Source organism: Amphiprion ocellaris, chromosome 23 (assembly GCF_022539595.1).
Source record: "Amphiprion ocellaris isolate individual 3 ecotype Okinawa chromosome 23, ASM2253959v1, whole genome shotgun sequence".
Classification (NCBI taxonomy): domain Eukaryota; kingdom Metazoa; phylum Chordata; class Actinopteri; family Pomacentridae; genus Amphiprion; species Amphiprion ocellaris.
The window spans coordinates 10499968-10518382 of record NC_072788.1 but is presented as its reverse complement, the minus strand read 5'-3'; the positions used below and the strand labels follow the sequence as shown (position 1 = coordinate 10518382).

Genomic DNA, 18415 nt, shown 5'->3' with positions numbered 1-18415 from the left:
AAACACACCAAGGAGAACTCTGCTATAAACATAATTCTTCAGCGATTTACCAGCACATTACACAAACATAGGGTTCAAATCTTTTTTTTTTTTTTGCATTTTATTTTCACTAAAGCATATAGTGCTGCATTTTTGGTGCTGTACTGGTGAAATGTACCACAACACAAGATTCAAGCAAGTTTGATTGTAATAATATCATCTATACTAATGCACAGCGATTACAATACAAAATGGAGAGACAAAAGAGAGAACATAAGAGAGGGCTGGAAAGAGAAAGCCTCTCATCCAGGAATGAATGAGTGGATAAAACTGCATTAGTGCCAATATCTGATTCAATGAGATGCATGCTTAAGTGATACCAGCACTTTTTAGATATACAAGTGTTCAGGGAAAGTAATTTACAAGCCACATTCAAGTTTATTCTTATGCACAAGGCTGTGCTAATCCAAGTAATTTATGGATGGAGTTTGTAACTTTCACTAATAATTACAGACAGAAAGGACTCATTATATCCTTATGTGATCTTATATTTGAATTATATCCATGGACATTTTGTGCCATTATAAAGAAACACTTATTCGATACAATTGGCTTGGTACTGTGTGCAGCTTCCTCTTCATCGGTTTGATCCTTTTCAAGTAGAAAAATTAGTCACTGCATGTTCGCTGTGTGCTGAAGTGCACTGGATTTCCTAGAATATTCATGGAGTTAATAATCGTGCCAAGTTAATATGCAGGCTTACTATTTATCCTTTAATCTATGTGAGAAAACGAATGAACCTACCTACCGATCCGAGTACCTTGTGGCATTTTGTGACAATGTCATTGGCCTTTTACTCTCTCTATCGTGCCCGGAGTTTCACTAGTCCACATTAAAAGCCAATAACCCCAGCCATTACTCACAGTTGTGCTTGTGGAATAATCCAGATAACTGTGAAAAATGAATTGCGGATAGATAAGTCTTTATACATGAAACAAGGAAATTTCTGCCCCCCTAACAAGCCGATGAATGACCACAAGCATATTGTCTGGACCCACAATTAAATACATGGCCTCGTACAGTATTTTTATTATGTACATACACTTAAGACACACATAAAGACCACACATTCACTTGCCCAGTGGACTAAAGCCCATTACTGTTGGCAAACATTTGCACTTGAGGCCCCCGCCTTTGTGTACCCTCTCGCTCTGTCAGCTCAGGCTCAGTTTGGCGAAGGGTGAAAAGGACTAAGGAGGGAAGCGTAACCAACTCCATCAGTCCAAAGGCCACATCTCCGGTCCCCAACAGTCTAGTGCCCTAAGGAGGCTCCTCGTCTTTAGAAATCTACCCCCTTTTTTTCCCACCAAGCCCTCTAAAGAACAATATTCAATTAAATCGAAACAGATCTAGAACGATATTGTGTATATTTTGTTTAAAAAACACTCTTTTGTTTGTTTTTGCAAATGTTTTATTATAGTGAAGATTCTCATGAAGCCATTAACAGTGTTTAGCTCCTCTTTATTTGCTTTTTTTTCCTTTTTGCAAATTGCAATTAGTGGTGCAATTCACCCTTCTGATCGTATTCATTTTAACCACCTCTAAAGTGACACAGATATTTCCAAGGTTAAAGCAATTATACTTAGACTAATCGCAATATACAAGCAGGATTTCAATGGAATATTCAGGCTATTTTAAAACGAGATATTTGATGCTACGCAGCACTGCTCAGATATGTATGGTAATAGGTTGATGGACATAATGAAAATGAATACGCCTTAAAAAATGCAGTTCAAAAGCAGAGAATCTAGTAACACCTACACACTGTAAACAGACACACAGCATCTCCTGATGAATCATCCCCACATCCACACTCATCAAGAAGGAGTCTTTTAAAAGTGATCTGAAACACTTAATTTTACTGGATTATTTTAATTATGCCCCCTGAGGGTTGTTGTTTTTTTGCTCCCGAGGTGACTTTGCACTGTTTGCTTCCAAGTGAAAAACCCGCATCCGCCAGCCTGACCCTGATACAGCCCGCCCTCATTTGTTTCCCATCTGTAGCTCTTCAAAGACATCGCCACACACACACACAAGCTCCACTGTTTTCTCCAGGGGTTCGCAATTAAGAATTCAAAGACCTCAACTTAGATTTACTGCGTGTGGTTTAGTTTGGAGACATATTAATAATGTAGCTGACAAAAACAACCCGCTAATACACAGCTAATGTGTTAGCCTGCAGTAGTGCGTGTCACTAAGTTAATGTAAAACAAACTAATTACAAATGTAATGAAAAGAGTAACAGGGAGAAGACGATTTAAATTCAATTAATTTGGACAATTAAATAGCATTTTGACATTTATGATGTCAAATGCAGCAGTTAGGAGACAATATTTTGGCCGCAAAAGCTCTGAGGAATTGATGTTTTTATGAAACTTTGACTTTATCAAATTAACCAGGGAGCCAGAGAGATGACAAATAAATTACAAAGCTGGAAGCATGTATGTCATGCAATAAGTGAAGCTAATATGCTGCTTCAGTCATCAAATACAGATGATTATTGCACCACCGTCTATTTAATTTTAGCATTCAAAGCTAGCAGCTCAAACTACCAGCATAAAAACTATGCTGGTCGCCAGTGTACAGACTATATTACTATTTATCCAAGAATCTTTGAATGATTCAGGCTTAAAATCAGTTTTTTTTTCCAGACAACATTAACCCACATTTTTAAAAACTCATTTAGCAGACGCTTTTATCCAAGGTGACTTACATCTCAGAGTAGCTATAACACAAGAAAGGATCTAGTCAGGAGAAAACAACCTTAAATTCTGCTCAGGTCCGCTGGTTTTTTGGTCTCTTGACAATTCCTAAAGTTAGTATTAAGCATGATAAATATGCTTTTAGCTTCTCAAATCTGAAACAAACTGAAGACTGGAGTGAAATCAAACAGGACAACATTTTTCATAGCTTTTAGTTAAAATCTATAGCTGCATTTTATAGCCTTTACCCACATTTTTAATGCTTTACTTATTATGACAGATTTTACAGTTTTATTACTTTTACTCATTAATATATTATATGCTACCAGTCAAAAGTTTGGACACACCTTCTCATTCAATGTTTTTTTCTTTATTTTTACTACTTTCTACATTGTAGATACATACTGAAGACATTGAAACTATGAAGCAAGATATATGGAATTATGTAGCAAACACACAATTGTGAAATAACTCTAAATATGTCTTATATTTTAGATTCCCCAAAGTTGCTACCCTTTGCTTTGATGACAGCTTTGCAAACCCTTGGCCTTCCCTCAGTGAGCTTCTTGAGTCACCTGAAATGGTTTTCACTTCACAGGTGTGCCTTGTCAAGATTCATTTGTGTAATTTCTTGCTTTCTTAATGGGGTTGGGACCGTCATTTGTGTTGTGCAGAAGTCAGGTTGGTACACAGTTGACAGCCCTATTTGACAATTGTTAGAATCCATATCATGGCAAGAACCAATCAGCTAAGTAAAGAGAAACAACAGTCCATCGTTACTTGAAGAACTGAAGGTCAGTCAGTCCGGAAAATTGCAAAAGCTTTGGATGTATCCCCAAGTGCACTCACAAAAACCATCAAGCACTACGAGGAAACTGGCTCACATGAGCACCGCCCCAGGAAAGGAAGACCAAGACCTCTGCTACTGAGGATAAGTTCATCCGAGTCACCAGCCTCAGAAATCGCAAGTTCACAGCATCTCAGCTTAGAGTCCAAATAAATGCCACACAGAGTTCTAGTAGCAGACACATCTCTACATCAACTGTTCAGAGGAGACTGAACCAATCAGGCCTTTATGGTCAAACAGCTGCTGAGAAACCACTACAAAGGAAAAGCAACAAGCAGAAGAGATTTGTTTGGGCCAAGAAACACAAGGAATGGACATTTGACCAGTGGAAATCTGTGCTTTGGTCTGATGAGTCCAAATTTGAGATCTTTGGTTCCACCTGCCATATCTTTGTGAGACCAGAAAAGGTGAACGGATGGTCTCTACATGCATGGTTCCTACCATGAAGCATGGAGGAGGAGGTGTGATGGTGTGGGGGTGCATTGCTGGTGACACCGTTGGGGATTTTTTCAAATCTGAAGGCACACTGAACCAGCATGGCTACCGCAGCATCCTCTATCAACAGGAGGGGGGGTGGGGGGCAATATTCGAATATCAAAATTAACATCCGGATACCACCGTCAGGACCGAATATTCGGATATTCAGGTCCAGTCCTATACTGTTCTATTGCTTTCTCTGATTTAGTGTTACGGGTTTTATTGTTCTTATTTATATCATCTTCCTTTCCACTGTCTAAAGCTTTTCAAATATCCATGTGTATGAATCAAGCTACATAAATGCGTTATGCTACTGGATCCTGACAGATTGTAGTCATTGTTGGCTCCAAAGTGGAAAAGGTGATTTTTACATCAAAAATGTTTCAATTACTGCCATTTTTCTTCTTCTCTTTTATGTGCAATAGTATTCCTTGACTGCTGTATAAAATTAGTGGCCTGTGAAAGGTCACTTTGGTCCTTGAGTGACTGTTTGTGGTACCTTCCCTACATACTCTTTGTCCCAGTAATAGGGTTTTGCTCTGAGGAGAGGAGTGACTACAGCTGGTTTCAGAGAGACCAATTGCTATTTTCGGGTTTTGTTGAATTTGTACTTTAATTCAGGTTTCATATTTTAAATTGTTTATGATATTTATTCAAAACAGTATAGAGAAATATTCCCTGAACTACTGAGTGTGAATGGTTCAGTGTGCAATAGATGTGAAGAAATAAGATTAAAAGCCTACTTATTTTGCCCAAAAAGCTTGGTTTAGGTGTAACCTGGTTTGCTGAGCTTAGGAACATGTGCAGTATAGCTGAGCTGCTGAAAGGAAGCCAGTTGTCATCTTGCAGGATTGCTGGAGCATGAGCTAGTTTGCCTGTAAGCGCCTGAGAAAACACAGTGCAGGGAATGTGTCACTTCTTATGGCCTGACAACTGGCATCCATCGGAAATGGCTTGGCACTACTTATCCATAAAATTAGAGTCTGTTTAAATATACAATGTCGAATCCGTGGAATGATTTGCTACATAATCCATCTCTGCTCCTACGGAGACAAATATGAGGCAAGCTTTTCCGCTCTGTGGTTGAGGGCAAAGACAATTATGTGAAGTTTATGCTGTAAAGAAATAGGACAGGCCCCAGCATAGTGTAATTCTCTTTCGGTTCGAGCCAGTTGAACATGTTGCTTATTTGATTTTCCATTCCACTTTTCTCATCTATATCTTTTGATTTCTGCGACATGTCGTGGAAAAGCCAGCAGCTTTGGAGATTGTCATCTGCACATGCGGTCATGGTGATATTTTCTTATCAATCTCACACAAAAATGTACATCATGTGTGTGGTAGAAGCATCAGAATCTCACACAGTCATTTTCCTTTACTATCTACATATGTCATTACATTGGCAGTAATCCGACATAGTCAAAGACTGTTTATCACTTTTGCCATTTTAACATCTTTTCAAGTCTGTGCAGCCTCAACATGATAACTACTGGCCATTCTGCTGCAGCACTGCCATTTAATGAATCGTTCCATTGCCTCGTGGATAACAGAATGAACGAATGGCTTTCTGTGTTAGTGGCTGCCACTGCCTATCCTATCAGATAATTAACTTTTTGCAAATAGACTGTGCAGACTACCAAACAGAGTAAGCCCGCACAATTAGAATTACTTATCTATGTTCTTTCTTTTTCCCAGACGTTAAGAGGAAAAACAAACAAGACAAACACATTCAAATTTCATACTTCTTGCTTGACTGTTTCATCTTTTTTCTCTCTCCCCTCAAATGGTCACACACGAATTGGCCCCATATTGGTGTCGTCATACACAAATGAACAAATAATGAATGAGCAGAGATGAAAATGAAGTCTTATTCAAAGTGAAGCCTCTGTATTATTTTGCATTGGTGTCTGACAACGTTGGCCCAGATGTTCAGAATTTCTGACAGGAGGGTGTAGTGTTTCCCACCTCCTCCTTTTTTTTTTTTGATTTATTTATTTTAATTTATTTATTTCTCTCACAGGCGGATGGTCTCACACAGACAGTGGCGCAATTCAATATTTATATGTTTCCTTCTGTTTGTTTTCCACTGCAAAAAGGGAGGTGGGCTTTTATGTGTCTGATTTGCCACAGCAGCGATTCAGTTCCAGCTTTTAAAGCGTCGGGGGCCGTTTGAACAAAGCCATCTGTTTGAGTGGGCCGTTTTATTAAGTGACAAACTGGATCCCTCTACCTCGCTAATGTGTCCCGTGGGAGATGGCGGTGGCTTGTGTTTGTGTGTGCATCGGGTAGGAGACAAAACATGAGAAAAGAGAGTCAGAGAGGCAGCGAGGGTACAAGTTTTCCTCAGCAAACATCGCAATATACCACAGAAGAGACAACGCAGCTGTCATTCGCGAACTAAGAGGTTTTCGCCTTTATGAATCTGCAATGATAATTGAATAGGGAGCCTTTCAGCTGCCATCTTATCACTTGAAACACAGGCTAAGAACCTCAGTGCTGTTCTATAAATAACCATTTATACTTATTTAATGTAACCTTCTACACTTTGTTGTCCCACATCCTCCAATTTATTAATGCCAGTTTCCCATTTGCAATGCTCCCCTCCATCCGGTGAGAATATCGTAACACCCATGAGAGAGCGTGTGTCTGTGCATGATAGGTTGTGTTTGTGCACCTCTGGAGCCGCTTTTTTTCTCTTCTCCTGTCTTGTCAGAGAATCTGTCAGTGCATTGAATGTGGGACAAGAGCATTAGCCATTCTTTTTGAAGCCGTTGCTGTTGTCTGTGCAAAAGTGCCCTTACTTCTGCAGAGTTATAGCCAGAAGCTCTGGCCTTCCATAGAAGTGCCACTGAGCATGAGTAATACTCACTGACTGAGGTTAAGGAAGTCTCAGTGGAATGTGATTTTTTTTGCAACCTTAGTCATTGGGCTGAATATTTGGCAAAGAAAATACACTAGTGAGCTTGTGTATTATAATGAATGCTGTAGTTTTTCTGCCTTTGAAGCCGTGTCTGTAAGTGATGATATGCATTTATTTATTCACAGGAGACACTGTGCAGCTTAGGGAGCCTGACCTGATCACAAAACAGACCTGCAGCCCTAGTATCATATATGCAGTCTCAATATTAATGTGTCATTAAGCTGCATTCTTGTATATTCTATTGAATTAGTTTTACATAATGACTGTTTGGAATTTTGCTTAGAGAGCACATTTAAGCAGTTACGAAGGGGGAGCAGTGTGGGAGAAGGCTTGTATTATGAACTTCATTATGTGTGACAAGCAGCACAATATTGATGGAAGAACGGGTCCCCATCATTGCACTGCATTAAAACCTCTGCAGTGAATTAATGTACTATTCCTGATCCAGTAATTAACAATCATTCGGGGGCCATATCCCTTTTCAAGTAATCACTAATTGCAATAAGAATTTCAGATTCCATTTAAGGCAAGATTACCGATGAGCATGCAATGCAAATCAGCCAACAGTTCTAATTAAGCTCCAATTCTTTTTTCCTTTCTTTCTGTTTAGACTCTTTGTGAGCAAATACAATGTGGAGTTTGTTTCCTCTGCATTACAAAAGACACATTTTTTATCAATATGCTGCAGATAGAGAGCTGCATAGTGCCCCAAGAAAATGATTTCTGCTTGTGTTTGTTCAGTTGATTAGCATGTGTGGTTTATCTTCACTCTTTTTTTTCCCAATTTTATTTTTGCATTGTTTCTCTATGCGTTTGTGTGCATGCATTACTTCAGTTTTCTTTTCGGCATGAGGTCAGACGTTTCTGTCTTCTGTATAGGCAGTTAATTAATCCATATAGGGGTTGTGCTTTATAAACCACATATATGCAACCTGCGTCCCTCTGTACCTTTCTTTATTTAACTACTATAATAAAGACCCTGCTACTGTTTGACTTACAGAATACTTAAAGGATTATATGAAGTCAAATGTCCATGGTAGATATAGCACATGCGTCACTTTTACCCTCTCCCGACATTAGCCGCCCCTTTCAGTCCAATTTGTGTCGCTTGCAGCGATTGTGACAATTCATCAATATCACAGAACTGATATGCTGTGGCTTAAAGATGTCGAATGAGGTTAATGGCATCTTTAAATGCTCCTTTCTTCCACCCATATGTCCAAAATGGAGCAGGGTATTTGCAGACTGCCACCCAATGTGTTAGGATTAATTATCACCCTCCACAACCCCACCTCACCCTGCAAGTTAAAGATTCAGAGAGGAAATGGCCCCTTTCATGCAAATGAAATTGAATATGTCAGTCAGTATAATTGTGAAAACCGAGCCGTCTTGAAATGGTGTCTGTGCCGAATAGAGGTTCCAACGAAAAGTCGGTTTATTAATGTTCTTCTCTCCACTCTTTGATTCATGCTCTTTAATGGCTTGGCAGATCAAACTTAAGTCTATGGTGCAGTCTTGATGACTTGAAATGTTTTGGCCATTGTGAAGGAAAGCCAGACTCGGATCTCTTTGAGAGAAGCATTTAAATGCAATGTTTGGCTGTGAGTCAAGCCAATATCAAACAAGCTTGTAATGAATTCAGATCCATGAGATGCTCTGAACCTAACTATGACGATAGAGAAATAGGATATCATTAGCAAAAGTGCTCAGTTAAACAGTCCACAGTCTGACCCTGCAACAGGTACTCAGGGTATATACATAGTATTTATTCACTGCTGGTCCAAACCAACAAATATCAAAACACACATCTCATCTTTCTTCAATTCTCTCTGTGATTGTTGATCATACCCTGAAAAACTCATAAATGTGTATCAAACTTACATTTTTAGAAGTTTTATTCAATTAAAACAATCCATCATTGCCTTTAAAAAGCAACTCTACATTGTTGCTTTCTTTAAAATATCCAGATCTATGAAGTCTATGTTTCTATCCACATTCACCCATCCACCACTCAGTGCAGCTCAAGCACACCAGCTCACCTACAACTCAAACACTGTTAAACTAGTCTGCTTCAAAAGTCCCACCACGCAAAGATTGGTTCCTTTTTTTTTCTTTTACATATGGAATCCTAGAAGTCTATATCTCTCTTTTTCAGATGGGCATCAGTACAACACACTTGAAATATTCAATCATGATGATGTTTCCAGCATATAAAGAACACCATGTTGACATACAATGAAGGGAAATATTTTACTACTATTAAAGAATTTTGATATGATAATTTCATATTTTACTGCACTACACATCAGTGTGTTTTTCCAGACTGAATTAATTCATAATCAGTAAATAATCTCATTCCTATTTGGTATTAGGGGTAATCTGCATCCGCACTGATATCATTGACTTCAGTCTGGACATTTCTTCTATGGTTTATATATGGATTATAGAATTTTTGGATGTTTCCTTTTCAAAACAGGTCTGCAAACACAGTCATGTGACTTATTTTTACCTTTCTTTTAAGCGTGGTTGCAGACTGCCACTATACCTCTTCTGTGAGGTAACATATCTAGTCAGCTGAGAGAATGACCACAGACCAGTGCAGTGGTTTTATGTGAAGACATTACCGTGAGACTGAAAACAACGCCTAAACTTAGGGTAAATAAGGTCAAATTTAATGTGACTGCCCCAGTGCGGTGATGTAATTCCAGGATAATCACCTCAAACAACCTGATTAACAGATCAGACCACTTCATCTAAATGGCAGTGTAAATGTTTTAAAATCTATAAAGGGCCCAGTGATTAGAATAGCATACAGTAGCAGCAACAGTAATTAATGTCATCCTCTGCCCACATTGTTAAAGCCTTCCAATTTTCATTTATGTTTAGCCATTAAAAATAGATAGTCATGAAACAGTCTGCCCCCTCAGCCCTGTGGACATGGATGTTCTAAGGAACAGTAAAGGCTTTCGCTCAGACACCAAATCATTAACATGGCATTGATCCATGAAAAATGGAGCCGTGGGATGCTATGAAGAGCTTCTTCATTTCCTGTAGCGACGGATGAGCAAGGCGACGCGATGACCTCAAGGGAGGGCAGGCACAGAGCCCTTGTCACTTACCTTTTCAGCTTGTGACAGGCTTTACGCTTCTCATTTGTTTGCTGGCGACAGCTTAGCACTGGATTAACAGGTGCCTAGCTACGGTATTAATTCATGTAGATTACGGTTACCTCTCAAAGGAGATACACACATGCAGCTGAAGGTAAAAGAAGCTCCTCTGGTTTTGCAAAACAATGCTCACATGCTATTACCAGTGCAGTTAATTAAATCGAATTAATATGATTACAGGAAGAAAAATGGCAAATTGATATTTTGCAATTTTGAACCACTTCAATAAAAAAGAGGTTTCTTTATGGTGCATGAAGTTTGTGCAGTGTTTGTTCATTGAGCGTGTCCTTTTATTTGCTGTCAAGGTTCTGGCTGTGGCATTGTTTAGACAAAACTGAGGTTTCAATCAGCCTCTGTCTACCTGAAGCCATACGAGGACTCGACCAAAATGGATGTTTGTCAGCGGCAGACCTAAAATGGGGGTATGATGGTGATATCAGCGGCCATGTCTGTGAAAACACCATTACCTCCATGTCACGCCTCAATCACTCCCCATTGTGCGATGACTCCCTCCTCACCCTCACCCCCCTCCACCGTCGTCCCCCTCTCCTCCAGGTACTGATCTCCCCCGTACATGCCGTAGAAGTCTATTACAGCCAGCATAGGGAGACGCACCGAGCCATAATGGATGGCCCCGGAGCGAAAAACAGCCCCAATAGCATATCAATTACCCATCAGCACCTTCTTGGCTGGGTGCCAATGTGCACCACACCCTAGCCAAGTCAATGAGATAAGGTGCAAATGCAGATATAATGGTGCTTTTTTGCCACGTACAAATTACACAGTGTCAACTCTGCGTGGCCACCTGTCGGATCTGTCAGCAGGTGAAAGAGAGGAAGATTCGCAGAAGTGTACGTGTGTTTCAGGGAGCTGTTAATGCCTGTGTGCACTCAAGGCTGTGAGAGGAAATCAGGTGATTTCCCAGACTCATTTGCCCAGTATAAGCCCAGCTGCTTGCCTGTTTATCTGCTCGCCCTTTTGATTGCCGGCCACACATCTTATGTCACCTCTCCGAGAATCCTGCAGGTTAATTTGTGCCTCGCTCGCAGCGCCGCCGCTGCTGGGCAGGACAATCTGGGAGGGAAAATCAGTCCACACGAACAAGCACAATGAGACATTCTCACACACAAAGATGAGGTGATTCAGATGGTTGGCATCACTGCAGCTGTGTGGCCCCTAATGGCCTGCTGAAGTGATTGATAAAAGGCAAACAGTTGCTCCACGGGGGGACAGATGGAGCTGCTGCACCTCCCACCGAAGCTGGCACTCGAGCTTCAGAGGAAAATACTGTCGGGGAGGGGAGTATCTGATTTAGCACTTTGACATTACTGCCATTAAAATTATAAGAGCCTTGATAATAATGAAAAGACTGTAACGTAAATCTCATAATCAAAATACAACCAGGGAGAGATTGGGTCCTTTGATTACTAATCACTTTCATGTGTTCTGATTTTTCTGCGATTGTAATAGAAACATCAGCACGTGAGCAGAAACTGATTGTCTTGGTGGGAGAAGAAAAAAAAAACTGAAATGAATGTAAACAGAGAATTCAAAGCCTGAATTGCGCCAGGGAGTAGTTTTAACTGTAATTCTAAAAGCTTAACAGCAAGAGCAAGGTTACAACCCTCCTCACTGTTGTGGAAATCAGAACAAATACTTGTGTTCAGTACTGCAAAACAAGCACAGGACATGGAAATGTCCATGTCATGTCCACACAAAGCAAACACTGTTCCACTCTGCTATTCTCTCACCTCAACTCCCGTGCATTTTTAGCATTTCTATCCTCGTTTTCTTTACACTTGACTTGTTGTGTTGAATTAAAGTCCCAATTAGGAGCAACAGATTGCTTACAGTGACAATAGGAGCTTTTCAAGGCACTTTGTCAGGTGCATGTCTCATTTGTGATCAAGGGATTAGTGATATCTGTAACTGAACTGATAAACAAGACTGTTTCTCCAACAAAAAAAGGAAAGTTTGGAAAATGTTATCCTATATTCGTGATGATTTATGTTAAGACACATAAGGGACCAGTTCACAGACAATCGTCCATTCATGCAAGACATATTTATGACAAAGTCCTGATGATCAGAGTTTTTCTCCATCTAGTGGGTTTAAAAATAAGTTACTCAGTAGCAAGTTACCAGGAAATACTACCTAATCTCCAAAGCCAAATGTCCTTTTCAGAACATCAGTTATACTATTGTTTTTTTTTTTAATCCTTTCCTTCTTCCTTCCTTCTTTCTTTCTTTTCATTTTTTTTTCTTTCCCACAACCAAAACATTCTTTTACCCAGTAATTCCAGCCTAAGTCACAGCCAGTCATCCCTCAGTGGAGATTTCAGATTTACTTACAAAATACTTCCAGGGTCAAGATAAAACGTTTTGTACATTCTGCTCCCAACACCTCTGTCCTTTTACTTCTGATCTCAGCCGCTGATCATTTGTTTCCACTTGCACAATAAAGTCAGTATAATCTCTTGTCTTGACCTCCAAAGACAATCCTCTTAAAAGCCACATGCTGAAATCTGCAACTTTGTTACTTTCTAGCGTGTGTGGCTTGATAAGAGAGATTAATTGCTCCGTCTGCAATGCTTAGCATGCTCACTAACTATTTTTGTTATCTTTTATCCCATTTCTGTCTCTCTCCAGCACCACCAAAGTTTTTAAGAACCCCCAATGACCAAACAGGCGTGCAAGGAGGTGTGGCATCCTTTATCTGCCAAGCGACAGGAGATCCACGGCCGAAGATTGTGTGGAACAAGAAGGGGAAGAAAGTCAGCAACCAGAGATTTGAGGTATTAGGTCTATTGTTCTGATGTAAAATGCTCGACAAAATGGGAATGCTTCAGCACTGCTTTTGGCTCTGCTCGCACATAATCCATTGCGCCAAGCCTCGCTCGCTTGCTTTTCGCCCTGACTTGCCACCACGCATTAGCAGGCTCTAATAATCATGCTGGCCAGGCTTTTAAACATGCATGAGTTTTAATGAGCGAGTACACAAAAGATCTGGGGACAAATTTGTAATTAAATAAAAGACAAGGAAAGAGCAATTGGATAGAAGAAAAAAAAACAACTTGTGGTGTGACCCAGATACCTACATTAGCATCACGCCACATTTGCCAGCTTCATGCAAAGTGAAAGGCGAAGTAGTGCTTTCAGTTTGGAATATCCTTTTGCTTTGTGGCATCTTTATCTAAATGCATGCACCCCCTTCTCCTTTTTTTGGCTGAAGCTTTGATTTCTGGTCAGCTTTAATCTGCACTTGGGCTCAATACCCATGAGAAATAACACATCATCGCAGAACACTGATAAGATTTCTATTAATTTCTGTGTCAGTCCTCGGGACTATCATGGTGTCACTTTTTACTTGCTACTGCATAGCAGCAATGGCTTAACAGAGCTCAGAGACCTCTTCCCACCTCTTATTTGCGTCTCATGCCCACAGAAATCTAATCTTATCAGAGTTCATCACGTTTGCATCGCACGTTGAGCTGAATGCTAACACACTCGTTTTCATTCCTTGGCTGCCTCACAGGGCTTGCTGGCTGCTGCCATTTCGGACCCATTCAATCACACAGCGCCGCCTCATCTTCTAACAAAAACCCATTTCTCTTTAGAAGTCTCAGAACTTCGTCTCTAATTTGCTCCTCAGCTTTGACTAAGAAAGGTGGCTGTTTTTACCATCACCTGCTGACAGCTTGAATGCCAACACCGCTGCAGCTTGGCCAATGAAATGTTAAAGTGTATTGTTAACTAACACATGCTCAGATATACTGTGAACTTGGAAAAAAAATGTCCGTAGGCCTCTGAGTGTTTGTGTGTGTGTGTGTGTTTGAGAATGTGTGCGAATGTGGTATGAAGCAGAGGTCTCAGGCCTATCTTTATTGAAATCTACCTCTATGCTTAAAAGAGATTGAATTATGACACAGGGCTTTCTAAAATCAGTGAGTATACAACACGTAGCATGCGAAAATAGCTGAATAAGCTACAACAAACACCTGTTTGTGAGCATTTTATGTGTTGTTTGTCCAAAACAATCAGTCCTGTCTTTTATACCACTATCTCACCTCATGGTACAACTGTCCGTTTAACCGTTTCTCAAGCCACCTTTAACTGTTTGTGCTTGTTTCTGTCCCATCAACAAAAATCAGCGTGATGCATTTTCTTCAAAGGGTAGAATGTTAACTTTAAGAGTGGGACATATTCAGTTTTAAATTTTACTCTCCAACCTAATATCCAAGCAAAAACTTTTGGTATAAGATAACCTTCCCCATTCTTAAAGTTAGTCAGCTACATCAATTATTTCAGTAGTTAATGCACAAAACAAATGTAATTAATTTACTAGAAAGCACGCCGGAACACGTAAATGGATTTAATACATTCCCATAAAGAAATCAAATATGCTCAGAAACTACACTATCTATACAAATCTAATACTGCAAAGATCCTGAAGGTACTTTTTTGTATAATCACAATTAAAAGCAGCAGCTTTCGTTTCTGTCATAGGAAACACATTGTGTTGGTCACCATCAGTGTTGTTAGCCAAATGTCTTCGACAGTGTTGTCTTTTTGGTTTTGTTTTCTGCAGAAGGTCCCTCACCCATTGTGAACAAAAAAATCTCCTTTAACATATCCTGTCTCTCGCACCTGCAGGTGATTGAGTTCGATGACGGCTCTGGTTCAGTGCTAAGAATTCAGCCATTGCGCACGCCCCGAGACGAAGCCATATATGAATGCGTCGCCTCCAACAGTGTTGGAGAGACAAGCGCTACCACCAGACTCACTGTTTTACGTGGTAGGTCCTTCTCAACAACGCCAAAAGAAAGAAAATACACACACACATGCACCACTAACATGCCCTTTTCTCCAGACTAACCCAGGTAAGCTTGCATTTATTTGTTCTATGTCTGTCCTGTCCTCTTTTCCTTGTTTCTCACTATCTCTCTGCATAGTCAAACCCATTTGGGAGTCTCTGGTTACACTCACGTTGGCATTCTAACTTGATAAGATTTAGTTCATTAGCCGTTTAGCCAAGTAAGTTTCCGTTTCTAAGTGACTTAAGTCATTTGCATACAGATTTCTGACACAATAATTAAGATGCCAGTTAAATTATGCAAATAGCCATCCACTCCTAGCCCGCGGTGGTTTAATGGAAAGGCTCAGCAATAATTTTCAAATCAGTCATTTTTCATCTCTGCACTTCAGCTTTGATATTCGGTTGACCGTGTAGAAAATAAAGCGATGTATTCCTGTGTGATTAACAAGCGCATATTGTTCGTGGCGGCGTTCTTGTGGCAGGTTGACTTGATGTCAGTGTCTTCTGGATGACCAGTGGCTTTTAATATGCAGCATTCCTCCGCACAAACATGTGTAACAATCCAGGCGGGAAAGGTCAGCCACTTTGTTTACTTCCAGTAAGAATAAAAAGTCCAAATATCAAGTTGGATGACAGTCTCTCTTTTATAATAAGCAAAAATTTTATCTTGATTACACACAATATTCCATTCAAAGGAAAATATGTGGTGGCCCTGAGCTCAAAGGAGTGCGTAATATCTTTCTAAAACATGACTTGTTTGGCTGTGAATGGAGAAAATGGCTTTAGAAAAAGAAAAAAAAAAGCCTTGGGCTGCTTGAATGAGGTGTGCTCCATTATGTGCCACAATTACACAACATGGCAAATGAGTTCCTATTGAGAGGGGTGCTTCCATCCTATAGAAAAAAAGCTGGCTCGGCGAGTCTCTGAAGCCCCCCTCTCCCATCCCGCCATGCTTCTTATCTCACCAGTGAGCCAACAAAAGGCCCTTTGCACTTGTCTCCAGAGGCCGATTGAAAGAGAAAGGCGGCACGTTCACATGCAGCTCTCTCCTGTTTACTATAGAGCACAAAGTGAGTGTGTGTTTTCTCACTCACGTGCAATATTGTGCACACTTCCCTCTTTCCCTTTTCACTCTTCGCTCTGTCTCTATCTCTGTATTTCACCTTCACACACACAAACACACACACCAGTAGATAGCAGAGGGACGGGTAGAAGCTGCTCTTCCCGGCTGCACGGCCTAGCATTAGCATGTTTATTACCATTTCCATTTTGCTCTTCTGCTCACTCTCCTTTCCCATCAATGTATTGAAGGTGAGTAGAGGCCTATCACCCCACCCACCCAAAAAAAAATAAAAATGGAAAAACAGGAGCAAGCATTTTCTTCTTCCTCTGCTTTAATGCAAATATAAAGTTGGCTCTCTGTTACATTGCCTCCTGCGGATACAATATATTGGCTTTGTGAAAGAATCAGGCAATAATGTGAATTTTTAAAATATAAATATATGTTCATTTCACTTATTCTCCCACCGCCTGCGATGAAGCAACAGGAATTCAGTTTATACCTACTTTGAGCACTTGCCAGACAGCTTACGTCTTGCATGTCTTATCAAGGAAGTAAATCATGATGCACACTGAAAATGATGTTTTTAAAAACTAAAAATAAAGGTAAGAACGTAACAAGCATTATAAGAAGCAGTAGCATTGTAGTCATAATAGTAGTCACAGTTTGACAAAAGGAAGGAAGCGCAATGAAACTCAAGTCATTTTCCTTTTTTTATGAAAAATAAAATGATACCACAGTGCTGGCAAGGATATTGAGGATTACTATAATAACATAAACTCTAGATGTACTTAAAATCTTTCCAACAGTTATAAATTCAAGTGGTAGACATTTTTCAAAAGACCCAACGTACGGATGACTTTGACTCTCAGGAAGCTGGAGTAAGCTGACACACTGCCTTATAAAGGGCATAGTACTGCATGAACAACTTGCAAGGTTACCCCAAGGATACCTTTTATATTATTTAGGAGAAAAGAAAGCTTCCTCTGTCCAAAAATACTTTGTACAGTACAATAAATATGGCACGACTGCTTTGCAACTCATCTTTCCACGACATAAACTGCAGTTTGAAAAATGCAACAGCACATGTTTTTTTCTCACTATCACCAGCAAACATGATTTATCTCCTCCTTTGACTATTTCAGTGGAGAAACTTCATCTCACACAAGTGCTACAGATAAATAAATAAGCAAATAAAGATAAGTGCTATTACACCAGGCCTAATACATATAAAGTGACTGTTCGTTTAGTTCATTTAGGCTCCAATGGTCTGTGGAAACGACTGCAAAGCATCTGTTCCGGGAAGCTCGCCATGGGGGGCGACGCCTAATTCCATGAAGGAAAAAGCACATTGTTGTAATTGCCATGTTATGAGGAGAGGGGACTTGAGGTGACAAATCCAAAGCACCAGCAGATATTAGTATTCGGATGGGTCTCCAACTTGATAGGAACCGCCATTAGTAATGAACTTCCAGGCTTAGAAAAGCCATTTGCATGAAAGGCGAACTCTGAAACGTAATGATGTTCCGAGTCAAATCTGCCAGACCGCGGCATGAGGTACAGGTTTTTCTTATTGCATTTTTCTTTTTTTTCTTTTTTTTTAACACCCTCTGTTTTGATTAACTACGAGATGACCCAACTCATATGCGAGTCGTGTCTTTGAATTAAGGTCATCTTGATTTGTTTCGTAATTGAGAATGACGTGGAGGAATTGAAAAATGAAGGAACAGCACATTTTGGGTGTCACGGCTGGAATATGATTTCAGTAAAGTGGTATTTGATCTCATTTATGAATATGGACATACTCGTGGTGAGTCTTTAAGCATTACTAGACAATGTTAGGACAGTAGACCGCAAATTAACCAAGGAAAAATGCATAAAAATGCAGCCAAAACACCTCACAGGATCTCCACTCTCTGCTAGCTGTAGTTCCAGCAGAATGATGTGTGCATTTGAGTGCTGCAGTTCATGATTCAGGCATGATTAAGGATTTATATTGCATCCTCATACTCCCATTATGCTGTCAACAGCCATTTCCTGTGCCCCACACACAAGCGAGCAAACTTATGCAGCTGTGCACAACTTGACAGTGGGAGCGGAAAATGGGAAGCCGCTCTCCTGTGACGGAAAAACTGAATGCATCATTTCCATTTGTATGGAATAGTGCAAATGCACGGTCAAAGCTGTGTAGCTGAGACGGATCTTTCCACATACAATGAAAGGGCTGCTACATGATCAGTGATTATTCATAGACAATGCGTGCACTCGGCTCTTTGTCATCGTTATGGGAAAAAACTGTTTCCCCACTTAATAACGGACACCAAAAGCTGCCTAATTTATATTCCAAACCTAGTCAACTGATATCCAGAAAATTTGGGTCAACAAAGT

The 18415-nt window shown here is 40.1% G+C and overlaps 1 protein-coding gene across 47 annotated transcripts in view; it reads left to right on the top strand.

Moving 5' to 3' along the window:
* Positions 1 to 18415, top strand: part of LOC111564112 (protein tyrosine phosphatase receptor type D) — a 364925-nt gene that overhangs the window by 281385 nt on the left and 65125 nt on the right. For 43 of the 47 annotated variants that reach the window (XM_055007560.1, XM_055007567.1, XM_055007566.1 and 40 more), the window contains 2 exons: positions 12801 to 12946; positions 14805 to 14946. In XM_055007560.1, the coding sequence (XP_054863535.1) occupies positions 12801 to 12946; positions 14805 to 14946 (288 nt within the window). Of the gene's footprint in view, positions 1 to 12800; positions 12950 to 14804; positions 14947 to 18415 lie in introns of all 47 variants that reach the window. The other 4 variants (XM_035945062.2, XM_035945060.2, XM_055007564.1 and 1 more) reach the window with 1 other exon arrangement.